Genomic DNA, 13,509 nt, shown 5'->3' on the forward strand with positions numbered 1-13,509 from the left:
ATAAGACATATAGATGGCCAACAGGTACATGAAAAGATATTCAACATCATTAATCTTCAGGGAAATGCAAATCAAAACCACAATGAGATATCACCTCACACCTGTTAGAATGGCTGTTATAAAAAAGACAGGACAGCTAGAATGGGTCAGTGGAGGGGTGGGGGCATCTGTAATAATTTCAACAATAATGAATTTATTTTATTTTATTTTATTTTTAAATCCTCACCCGAGGACATTTTTTCCATTGATTTTTAGGGAGAGTGGAAGGGAGAGGGGGAGAGAGAGAGAAACACCAATGTGAGAGAGATACATCGATTGGTTGCCTCCCACATGCCCCTGACCAAGGCCAGGACCAAGATACGTGCCCTTGACCAGAATCCAGGACCCTTCAATCCACTGAGCCAAATCAGCTAGGGCATGATTTAAAAAAAAAAAAAAAAAGAGGATAATGGGGGGAAATGGGGACATCTGTAATACTTTCAACAATAAAGATAATTTTTTTAAAGGCAGGAAACAAGTGTTGTCAAGGATGAGTAAAGGGAATCCTTTTACATTGTTGATGGGAATGTAAATTGGTGCAGCCACTATGGAAAACAGTATGAAGATTCCTCAAAATTTAACAATAGAACTACCATGCGATCCACAAGGTCATTATGCTAAGTGAAATAAGAAAGATAAATGCCATATGATTTCTCTTATATGAGGAATCTAAAAACAACAACAAAACCAAGCTCAGATACAGAGAATAGGTTGTTGGTGGTTATGGGGGGAGGGAGAGAAATAAGTGATGGTGGTCAAAAGATTTTTTTTAAAGATAGTACAAAATATATTCCTGGGATTTGGGGAGGGAGGAAGGGACTATGAAGGGGTCATAGTTGAAGAATGAGTACCTGGGAGAGTGGATGACAAATATCACAGTTTGATCAGTCAGTGAAACCCCATGAGGTACAGAGGAAGATGTTAACTTGGGACGGAAAGCAGGTGCTCCAGTTGAGTGAAAAGCTGGAAGGAATGTTTGGGGCAATAGCCAGTCACAATAGAATCCAGACCCTGGAGGAGGGTGTGAGAGCTCCTCTGTAGCTTCAACCCTATGGATGTTTATGCTTAACCTTTCACCTCCTGATCTAAAAAAAAAAAAAAGACTGATTATACCAGGGATTGGTGCAGATGTGAAGCAATTGCAACTCTCATACACTGCTAGAGGGAGTATAAACTACTACAAACACTTTGGAGAATATTTTGGCAGTTACTTAAAATGTTAAACATACATCTGCCATCATTCTACTCCTAGGTATTTACCCAAGAGAAATGAAAGCATATGTTTACACAGAGTTGTATATGTAAGTTCCTAGCAGTGTTATTTGTAATAGCCAAAAACTGCAGGGAACGCAAATGTCTAATACAGATGAATGGATAAACATACAATGAATGACATACTCATTAATTTTTTAAAATATATTTTTATTAATTTCAGAGGGGAAGGGAGAGGGAGAGAGAGATAGAAACATCAATGATGAGAGAATCATCGATCAGCTGCCTCCTGCATGCCCCCAGGGATTGAGCCTGAATCCTGGGCATGTGCCCTGACTGGGAATCAAACTGTGACCTCCTGGTTCATAGGTTGATGCTCAACCACTGAGCCATGCCAGCTGGTCCTCATTAATTTTTTTAAAAAATATGAACTACTTATACACAAGCAATCTAGATGAATCTCAAAATAATTATGCTGAGTGAAAGACCCAGACAATAGTAAATACTGTTCGGTCCCATTATATAAAACTCTAGAAAATACAAACTAATCAATGGTGACAGACAACAGATCAGCATTTGCCTGGGCTAGCATAGAGTGTGAGTGTCAGGCTGGCAGGAGAAGGGATTACCAACAAGCAATAGGAAACTTCTGTGGGAGGGGCAGTGATGGATAAGTTCACTATCTTGATTGTGGTGATGGTTTCATAGTTACATATATATGCAAAAACTTATCACATTAGCCTGGTCAGCATGGCTCAGTGGTTGAACGTCAACCTATGAATGAGGGGGTCACAGTTCGATTCCCAGTCAGGGCACATGCCCGGATTGTGAGGCCTGCAGGAGGAAGCCGATCAATGATTCTCATCATTGATGTTTCTATCTCTTCCTCTCCCTTCCTCTCTGTAATCAATAAAAAATATATATATTTAAAAAAAACAACTTATCAAATTGTACTCTTTAAAATGTACAGTTTATTGTATGTCCATTATATTCTTAAAGCGGTTGAACTTTACACTCTAGCAGAAACAAAATTTTAGATTCCTTTTCATTATAATCTAAAATCTGTTTTACAGAGCTATCCCTTTATCTCAAAAATAAATATTATTTAAGAAATTTTGCTTTTCTTTCTTTAATCTGAGGTCTTATAAGGGTTATTACTTTTGATCTGGAAAACCATTAAAGAAATTAAAAATATGCCAGGAAGTCTATAATGGAAAACAGACAAGGAGGAATTCTATGTTGCTTCAGTAAAGCATCATGAGTTGTGTGAAGCTCAGAGTGGAACGCCACCCTCTAGGAGTGAGGAGATGCAATGCAAAGGCACACAATAGAAAAGGCCTTATGCTAACTGGTGATAAATATTTTCCACTTCTAGATATATCCTTTCAAAGTCTTTTAAATTCTCTTCACCTTGGTTTCATCTGTTAAATTGAAGTAATGACATCTGTACTCCCTATCTGAAATAAGGCAAGCAGTCAGATGAGAAGCACCACTGATTTGAAATCATCCAGTTGCTTCATTTACATAAGAAAGAAAAAAAACAAGTTAATTGCTACTTTTGCAGCATATTTGCTTTGCCTTTGCTTCCTTAAGTATTTCACTACAAACAGGTAAGTATATTTAAAACATTAGAAGATTGATGGCCATTCTTTTTTTTTTTTATGGCCATTCTTAATGTTGTTACTTAATGGAAGCATTTCTGTCATTTTTCTTCTGTAATTGCTTTGAAAATTAAGGTAACTGCTAAGGGAATTTGTGAACACCCTTTCCTGATAATTAATCTTAGATGTCAGTATTAGAATACAGTTTTTAATTTTTAATGGTTTTTCTGCAAATAAAAAGTGGATCATAGGTCAGAATATGACATACATTTGAGCTCAACCTTTTTTTTTTTTTTAAATATATTTTATTGATTTTTTACAGAGAGGAAGGGAGAGAGATAGAGAGCTAGAAACATCGATGAGAGAGAAACATCGATCAGCTGCCTCCTGCACACCTCCCACTGGGGATGTGCCCGCAACCAAGGTACATGTCCTCAACCGGAATCAAACCCGGGACCCTTCTGTCGGCAGGCCGATGCTCCATCCACTAAGCCAAACCGGTTTCTGCAGAGCTCAACCTTTTTTTAAAAATCAGCAGTCATTGCCAAAATCGGTTTGGCTCTGTGGATAGAGCGTCGGCCTGCGGACTGAAAGGTCCCAGGTTCGATTCCGGTCAAGGGCATGTACCTTGGTTGCGGGCACATCCCCAGTAGGGGGTGTGCAAGAGGCAGCTGATCGATGTTTCTTTCTCATCGATGTTTCTAGCTCTCTATCCCTCTTCCTTCCTCTCTGTAAAATATCAATAAAATATATTTAAAAAAAAAATCAGCAGTCATTTTTTTTTTTAGCAAGTGAGAATATTTACCAAACCTGAAAAGGCATCATCAAGCACATCATCAGTGCTTTACTTTCTAGTGGTTACATCTGGAAAGAAGGTAGTGAAGATTTGGGGCTAATAAGTATTCACCAACAGGTGTTTAATTATTTGCAAAGCTGTTAAATAGTGTTAAATTGGAGAAAAGCTGAAACATTTCTGCGTCTATTTTAGATGCATTCTAACTAGAATCTGGTTCATAGCATCTCTTTTTTTAAAACCTTAATGAATTAGGGTGATACTGGTTAATACAATTATATAGGTTTCAAGTGTACAATTCTATAATAAATCATCTGTGTATTGCATTGTGTGTTCACCACCCAAAATCAAGTCTCCTTCTGTTACCATATATTTGACTCCCTTTACCCTTTCCTAGCTCCCCACCACTCTCCTCTCCCTCCAGTAACCACCATACTGTTGTCTGTGTTGGTTTATAGCCATCTCTTGATTCACCTCTGGTACAATTCAGTTTGAGAGAATATTTGAATAAAGTATACCTCACATTCCCATTTGTTCTTAGCATTCATGCTTTTATGGTTGTTTCCAGGTTAATATTCTTACTTATGTTTCTCTGTAGATTGCAAAATTGGGAAATCTTTTAGAGTCAAAAGAAGACCACTGCACCAGACTCATTGAAGAAAATGACAAGTATCAAAGACATTTAGGCAACTTAATAAATAAGGTACAAATTTTCTTACAGAAATTTGTCTTTTAAAAACTATGCCAAATATTAAAATAATAGAATGTTGGAGCTAGAAAGGGTCTGAGGGATACAACACAATTATATTGATTTCCTTTTACTTCGTAATGACATTATAAAACATCCCCATTAGCCTTTTAGCTGAAAGTTAGCAAAAGAACATTGTGTGTATCTATCCTTCTGCTGTCAGCAACTTCAGTTCTTAATATTGCCATTTCATTTTGAGGGTAAATTTTAAATCTTGCCAAATCAGTGTTCTAGTTTGCCTTTTAGAAACTGCATTAACATATGGAAGCAACTCAAGTGCTCATCAATAAAAGAGTGGATAAAAAAAGCTGTGGTACAAATGTAAAATGGAATATTACTCAGCAATAAAAAAGAATAACATTTTACCATTTGCAACAGCATGGATAAAACTAGAGGGTATTATTATAAGTGAAATAAGTTAGCCAGAGAAAGACAGATACCACATGATTTTACTTATATATGAAATCTAAAGAACAATATAAATGAAAACACAAAACAGAAACAGACTTATAGGTACAAAGAACATAATGATAGTTGCCAGAGGGGGATGGGTGGTGGGAAACTGGGTAGAAAATATGAAGGAATTGAGAAGTACAGATTGGCAGTTATAAAACAGTCATGGGAATATAAAGGATAGCATAGGGAATATAGTCAATATTGTAATAATTATGTATGGTGCCAGGTGGGCATTGGAAATATCAGGGGAACACTTTGTAAAATATATGATGTAACTACTATACCTTCGGCCTGAAACTTATATTAAATAATATTGAATGTAAAAAAAAGTGAATTTTTGAGAGAAACCAAGATGGCGGCATAGGTAAACACCTAAACTGCTGCCTCGCACAACAATTTCAAAACTACAACTAAAAGACAGAACGGACACCATCCAGAACCACAGGAAAGCTGGCTGAGTGAAAATTCTTCAACTAGAAGGAAAAAGAAAAGCTCACAGAGAATTGGAGGTACGGCAAAGGGGATTTGTGCGCGCAGAGAGGAAGGGCGGCTGAGAGCCTGGCTGACTTTCTCTGGCGGAAGGGGGAAGGAAGCCTCCGACCGCACTGACCCCCAGTTCTGACTGCACTGAACCCCAGTTCCGGTCGAACCCCTGGGGACCCACGCTCTTACGGGGGGAGTCTGGACTCTCGGGCGGAGACTCGAGCTGGGAAAGGCAGAAGTCTGAAGGCGCGTGCGGGCCAGTGCGCACAAAGGCTGCGGAGGTTGCCACAGGCTTTCCCTAGTGGAAGGGAGTCAGAGGATCCTGACTGCACTGAGCCCCAGTTCTGACTGCAGTGAACCCCAGTTCCAGGCGAGCCCCTGGGGACCCACGCTCTTGTGGGGGGAGACTGGACTCTCGGGCGGAGACTCGGGAGCCGGGGAAGGCGGAGGACTGAAAGTGCGCACGCGCGCGCGTGCCAGTGCGCACAAAGGCTGCGGAGGTTGCCACAGGCTTTCCCTAGTGGAAGGGAGTCAGAGGCTCCTGACGGCACTGAGCCCCAGTTCTGACTACAGTGAACCCCAGTTCCAGGTGAGCCCCTGGGGACCCACGCTCTTGGGGGAGTCTGGACTCTCAGGCGGAGACTCGAGCTGGGGAAGGCGGAGGACTGAAAGCGCACATGCGCAAAAGGGCAAGGCTGACAGGAAGCCAAGACTGAGACTCCACCCCATCCAAGCTGAGCACAGAGGCTATTGCAATTTGGCAAGTCTAATCCAATAAGGCTGTCTCCAGCACCGAACTTCTCCCAGCATAGACACAGCTGATCCTTACAGCCAACTGGCCCGGAGGTCAATTCTTCCCAGTGATACCAACAACAATAAAGACTTAATTACAACAAGGCTGTACACACAGTCCACAAAGGGGTGCACCAAGAGTGTCCACCTCAGGTTAACTGGGGAAGCAGACCCACTGGGCCATATTGGAAACCTTGCACAAATATCTACCTTACCAACTCAGGGAATCAGTGAAAATGCGGGGTCAAAGAATCAGATCACAAACGAAAGAAATGGAGGAAAACAAACGACTGGATATAGAATTCAAAACCACGGTTATAAGACTTTTTAAGAATATCCTAGAAAAGGCCGATAAATATAACGAGAAAAAATAATTGTAATAATCTGAATAAAGATTTATTAAAAAAAAAGGTGAATTTTCCTTTACACAATTCTATATTTTATTTTATTATTTTTATTATTTTTATTTATTTTTTAATAAATCTTTATTCAGATTATTACAATTGTTTCTCCTTTTTCCCCCCATAGCTCCCCTCCACCCATTTCCCACCCCACCTTCTGCCCTTACCTCCCCACCACTATCCTCATCCATAGGTGTATGATTTTTGTCCAGTCTCTTCATGAACCCCCCATACCCCTTTCCCCCTGAGAATTATCAGTCCACTCCCTTTCTATGCCCCTGATTCTATTATATTCACCAGATTATTCTGTTCCTCATGTTTTTAATTCACTTGATATTTAGGTTCACTTGTTGATAGATATGTATTAGTTGTTCATAATTTTTATCTTTACTTTTTTCTTCTTCCTCTTCTTTCAGAATACCTTTCAGCATTTCATATAATACTGTTTTGGTGGTGATGAATTCCTTTAGCTTTTTCTTATCTGTGAAGCTCTTTATCTGCCCTTCAATTCTGAATGATAGCTTTGCTGGGTAGAGTAATCTTGGTTGTAGGTTCTTGCTATTCATCACTTTGAAAATTTCTTGCCACTCCCGTCTGGCCTGCATAGTTTCTGTTGAGAAATCAGCTGACAATTGTATGGGTGCTCCCTTGTAGGTAACTACCAGTAACTGTTTTTCTCTTGCTGCTTTTAATATTCTCTCTTTGTCTTTTGCTCTTGGCATTTTAATTATGATGTGTCTTGGTGTGGTCCTCTTTGGATTCCTTTTGTTTGGGGTTCTGTGGGCTTCCTGGACTTGTAAGTCTATTTCTTTCACCAGGTGGGGGAAGTTTTCAGTGATTATTTCTTCAAATAGGTTTTCAGTATCTTGCCCTCTCTCTTCTTCTGCAACCCCATAATTCTGATGTTGGTACGCTTGAAGTTGTCCCAGAGGCTTCTTACACTATCTTCAACTTTTTGGATTTTTTTTTGCTTTTTGCTTTTTCGGTTGAGTGTTTTTTGCTTCTTTGTATTTCAATTCTTTGACTTGATTCTTGTGTTCCTCTATTCTGTTTCTGGGTCTCTGTATAATATTTTTTATTTCAGTCAGTGTATGTTTAATTTCTAGTTGGTCCTTTTTCATATCTTCGAGGGTCTCGTTATATTTATCGGCCTTTTCTAGGATATTCTTGAAAAGCCTTATAACCGTGGTTTTGAATTCTATATCCAGTCGTTTGTTTTCCTCCATTTCTTTCGTTTGTGATCTGTTTCTTTGTCGCCGCATTTTCACTGCTTCCCTGAGTTGGTAGGGTAGCTTTGTGTGCTAGATGTCCTATATGGCCCAGTGGGTCGGCCTCCCCAGTTAACCTGAGGTGGATATTCTTGGTGCACCCCTTTGTGGACTGTGTGTACAGCCTTGTTGTAGTTATGTCTTGATTGTTGTTGGTATCATTGGGAGGAATTGACCTCCAGGCCAGTTGGCTATGAGGATCAGCTGTGTCTATGCTGGGAGAAGTTCGGTGCTGGCGACAGCCTTATAGGATTAGACTTGCCAAATTGCAAAGCCTCTGTGCTCAGCTTGGATGGGGTGGAGTCTCAGGACGGAGCAGACAGTCTTGGCTTCCCATCAGCCTTGCCCTTGCGCGCGCACGCCTCCAAACCTCTGCCTTCCCCGGATCCCGAGTCTCCGCCCGAGAGTCCAGATTCCCCCGGCAAGAGCGTGGGTCCCCAGGGGCTCGCCTGGAACTGGGGTTCAGTGCAGTCAGAACTGGGGTTCAGTGCAGTCAGGAGCTTCCAACTCCCTTCCACTAGGGAAAGCCTGTGGCAACCTCCGCAGTCTTTGTGCACACTGGCGCGCGCCTCCAGACCCCTGCCTGCCGGGGCTCCCCCAGGTCTCCCCCGGGTCTCTGAGTCTCCGGGTGCCTTTCTCTCTACCTGACAGTCCAGAATCCCCCTATATGAGCCTGGGTCCACGGGGTTTCGCCCGGAACTGGGGTTCAGTGCTGTCGGAACTGGGGTTCAGTGCAGTCGGGGGCTTCCTTCCCCCTCCTGCCAGAGAATGTCAGCCAGGCTCTCAGCCGCCCTTCCTCTCTGTGCGCACAAAGACCCTTTGCTGTACCTCCAATTCTCTGTGAGCTTTTCTCTTTCCTTCTAGTTGTAGAATTTCCACTCAGCCAGCTTTCCTGTGTTTCTGGATGGTGTCCGTTCTGTCTTTTAGTTGTAGTTTTGAAATTGTTGTGCGAGGCAGCAGTTTAAGTGCTTACCTATGCCACCATCTTGGTTTCCCACGATTCTATATTTTAAAAACTTTACAATATGATCCACAACTCTACTCTTAGGTATATACCCAAGATAAATTAAAACGTATGTCCACACAAAAACTGTGCACAAATGTTTATAGCAGCATTATTCATAATAGCCAAAAGTGGAAATAATTCAAATGTCCATCAACTGATGATGAATGAATGAATAAAATGTGGCATATCCATATGGTGCGATATTATTTGTCAATAAAAGGAAATGAAATACTGATATGTCCTACAACATAGATGATCTTTTGAACCACCATGCAAAGTGAAAGAAGCCAGTCACTTATTATGTTATTCCATTTATATGAAAAATTCGGAATAGGAAAATCTAAGACAGAAAGTAGATTAGTGGTTGCCCAGGGCTGGAAGAACGGAGGAAGTGGAGAGTGACAGCTAAGGGATATGAGGTTTTCTTTGTGGGCTAATTAGAATGTTTTCTAATTGATTGTGGTGATGAATGTACACATCTGTGAATACATGAAAGCCATTGAGTGGGTCAGTTGTGTGCTGTGAATTATATCTTAATACACTGTAAATAAAATCTCCTTTAAAAACTGCATTAACTTTAACCAAATGGACTATATCCCTTGATTGATAATACACCATTTGTCAGGAAGACAGCTGGATCATAGTTGACTCATTACAGTTGTCCATTTTTTGACACTTCACTTTCTGCATGATGAATAGACATATTATAATTCCATTTCTATTTCTGTTTTCAAAATATAAGGAAGATGTTTTGCTTATTGTAAGCCTTTCATTGCCGGGAGTCATATAATTGAACCTCAACTTGTAGAGATTAAAAAAAATTTTAAATGAAAATTCTAGAATTTATCAAAGAATAATTTTTTTAGCTTATTTTTTCAAGGTTACATCATATGAAGAAATCATTGAATGTGCTGACCAACGGCTCAAGATATCTCACTCCCAGATTGCACAGTAAGTTGAAAACACTTAACTTTTAATTTTGTAAACATTTACTGATATTTTATTTTGCTCTCTGGCTTTCTAAATTTGTTTTTCCTTAGACTCTTAGAGAGAAGAAAAATGTGTAATTTTATAAATTAAGATCACTTTTCAATAATTTAGTTAATCTTTGAATGTCTGGACTACTTGAATCACCAGATTTTCATCTTCCTCTCAGAGTTCACTTTGATTTTGGGGAAGGGAGTGAAGAGGGGTGGGTGAAGGAATTAGTGAGAAACATCCAAAATTTTTGGAGGATATTGCCATGGCATTCAAATAAAATAACCATGAAATGCTTGGGATTTATTCACAAAAAGTTTTTGAATGTACACCAAATGAGACATACATACATATACCAAGTACCAAATAAACCTTCTCATTAAAATAAGATTTAGCTTAAAACACTCCTGAATTGGTGGTGTGTGTTTTTTATAATATATTTTTATTGATTTCAGAGAGGAAGGGAGAGGGAGAGAGGTAGAAACATCAATGATGAGAGAGAATCATTGATTGGCTGCCTCCTGCACGCCCCACACTGGGGATTGAGCCCGCAACCCAGGCATGTGCCCTGACTGGGAATCAAACCCGGACCTCCTGGTTCATAGGTTAATGCTCAACCACTGAGCCATGCTGGCCGGGCCCGAATTGGTGTTTTTAAATTCTGCAAAGTTTTTTCACTTATTTATTACCCTCATTTCTGATATGCTTTTCCTTGATCCTTCCTCCGATTTCATCTATACTGTGTTGGCTATCTCTAGAGCTTAAGCATCCCCATGCCCTGGCTGGTTTGGCTCAATGGTTAGAGTGTCACCCCACGAACTGAAGGGTTGTGGGTTCGATTCCCAGCCCCAGTCTGGGCACATGCAAGAGGCAACCAGTCAATATGTCTCTCACATCGATGTGGTGTTTATTTTAATTAAATCTTTATTGTTGAAAGTAATATACATGTCCCCTTTTTCTGCCCATTGACCCCTTCTAACCTGCACCTGTGCTCCCCCCCCCTGGTCTTCACCACCCTATTGTCTGTGTCCATAGGTAATGCATATATGCATATAAGATCTTTGGTTAATCACTTCCCACCCCCTCCCCCTGCTTCCCTCTGAGATTCATCAGTCTGTTCTATGTTTCCATGCCTCTGATTCTATTTTTTTTCTGATTCTATTTTATTCATCAGTTTATTTTGTTCATTAGATTTCTTGTTAATTTATTTTGATATTTAGATTCAGTTGTTGATAGATATGTATTGATTGCCATTTTATTGTTCATGTCTTTGATCTTCTTCTTCTTCTTCTTCTTCTTCTTCTTCTTCTTCTTCTTCTTCTTCTTCTTCTTCTAGAATGCTCTTCAACATTTCATATAGTACTGATTTGGTGGTGATGAACTCCTTTAGCTTTTTCTTGTCTATGAAGCTCTTTATCTGACCTTCAATTATAAATGATAGATTTTATAGGTAGAGTAATCTTAGTTGTAGGTCCTTGCTATTCATCACTTTGAATATTTCTTGCCACTCCCTTCTGGCCTGCAAAGTTTCTGTTGAGAAATCAGCTGACAGTCATATGGGCACTTCCTTATAACTAACTGCTTTTCTCTTGCTGCTTTTAAGATTCTCTCTTTGTCTTTAACACTTGGCATTTTCATTGTGGGCCTCTTTGGGTCCCTCTTGTTCGTGATTCTCTGTGCTTCCTGGACGTGTAAGTCTATTTCTTTCACCAAGTTAGGGAAGTTTTCTCTCATTATTTCTTCAAATAGGTTTTCAATTATCTTGTTCTCTTTCTTCTCCTTCTGGAACCCCCATAATGTGAATGTTGGTATGCTTGAAGTTGTCCCAGAGGCTCCTTACACTATCTTCATATTTTTGGATTCTTTTTCTTTTTGCTCTTCTGATTGGATGTTTTTGATTCCTCATACTCCAAATCATTGGTTTGATTCTCAGAATCCTCTACTCTACTGATGAATCCCTATAAATAATTCTTTATTTCACTTAGTGTATGCTTAATATCTGACTGGTCTTTTATTATGTCTTTGACATTCTCACTAAGATCCTTGAAAGTCTCACTAAGTCCCTTGAAGGTCTCATGAAGCCTCTTGAAGCTCTCATTAATATCCTGAACAACCTTATAAGCATATATTTGAGCTCTGTATCCAGTAGCTTGCTTGCTTCCATTTCTTTCATTTGTAACATGTTTCTTTGTCTCTGCATTTTGACTGTTTTTCTATGTTTGTTTCTATGTGTTAGATAGAGCTGTCATGGCTCCTGGAATTGGTAGAGTGGCCTTGTGTAATAGGTGTCCTGTAGGGCCTAGTGGCTCAGCCTCCCTAGTCACCGGAGCTGGGCACTCTCAGTGCATACCTGTGTGGGCTTTGTGCACTGTCTTGTTGAGCCTTGATTGCTGTTGGTTTCACTGGAAGGAATTGGCCTCCAGGTCAATTGGCTGGAAGGAGCAGTTGTGTCTACAATGGAAGAGCTGCTGTGCAGGAGGCACTCCTATGGAGCAGGGCTTTGGTGTTCACTGAGCCTGCCCCTTGAGTGTGTTACTTGTGGACGTATAGAGTTGTAATCTGGTATGGTCTGAAGTTGTCCACTGGGTTTACTGGCTCTGGGGCCTCCCTGGAGGTGCAAAGTCAGCCACTGCCTGGGGCCACTGAACAGGAGGTACAGCTAGATCTGCAGATGGCTGCTATTTGTATTGGGCTAGAAAGGGCCCAGGTGAGGCCCAGCTGTGAAGCAAGGAAGACTGGTGCTAGTGCTGGGTCTTGGGCCTTTTGTTTTTTTGTGTGTGTGTGTGGTTTTTTTTATAGGTTTGGGGTATACTGCCTCCAGCTGCTGCTTGTTTAAGAGATTTTAGCAAAGTCTGCAATCTGAGCCAGAACAGGCCATTCATATGGAAAAGCAGCTGCAAACAGCTTGGGTGGGGCTGCAAATTGGATGGGGTGGGGCCTCAGGGCAGAGCGAACAGTGTGGGCCATGCTGATGGAAACTCAGATATGGCTGCCAGTCAGCTCTGTGATGGGGAAGGTCCCAGCATAGGAACAATGACCCTTGCAAGCAGCCCTGTCTGGGAGAAAGCTGCCCCCGAGTTCCTGCCCTGATGCCAGACAATCCAGTTCCTCCCAATATGTCCCTGAATTCCCCCAAAGCCACTGCACAGCACTGGAACTCAGAGAAAGCAGGACCATGTAAGTTCATATGTGGGCCTTTAAGAAGAACACCTGAGACTCCAGCAGCCTCCCATGTCACTCACTCAGCCAAAATCCCTGTTGGCTTTTACAGTCTGAAGTTTTGGGGACTTCTCTTCCCAGTTCTGAACGCTGGGCTGGAGGTCTGGTGTGGGACTGGGAACCCTTGCTTCTTATGGGAGACCTTGGAGATATCCCTCCCAATTAAAGATATGCCACACATGGGTGTTGGACCAGCCCATTCTGCACCTTCGCTCCTTCTACCAGTCTCAGTGCACTTTCTTCTTTACTGCTCTAGTTGTAGGACTTCTATTCAACCAGATTTCAGGCAGTTCTGAATGATGGTTATTCTGTATTTTAGTTGTAATTTTGATGTGGTTGTGGGAGGCAGCAAGTGCCAGCGTTTACCTACACCGCCATCTTCACAATCTGCCTTGGATTTTAGAAACAGCTAAATAAAAATATATTTAAAAATAAGATCTGACATCATTGCTGCAACATCCCATATGGCAACCTTTGGCAAGAGCTGATCCCTGGTTTGTCCTAATCTACATT

General features: G+C 41.0%; 1 protein-coding gene across 1 annotated transcript in view; it reads left to right on the plus strand.

Moving 5' to 3' along the window:
• The window catches only part of CAGE1 (cancer antigen 1), a 69,174-nt gene that overhangs the window by 49,242 nt on the left and 6,423 nt on the right, over nucleotides 1-13,509 (plus strand). Inside the window, exons 10-11 of the mRNA XM_080657702.1 lie at nucleotides 4,244-4,348; nucleotides 9,680-9,750. Of these exons, the coding sequence (XP_080513828.1) occupies nucleotides 4,244-4,348; nucleotides 9,680-9,750 (176 nt within the window). The remainder of the gene's footprint in view (nucleotides 1-4,243; nucleotides 4,349-9,679; nucleotides 9,751-13,509) is intronic.

This window comes from Plecotus auritus, assembly GCF_963455305.1.
Source record: "Plecotus auritus genome assembly, chromosome: 2".
In the NCBI taxonomy this organism is placed as follows: Eukaryota; Metazoa; Chordata; class Mammalia; order Chiroptera; family Vespertilionidae; genus Plecotus; species Plecotus auritus.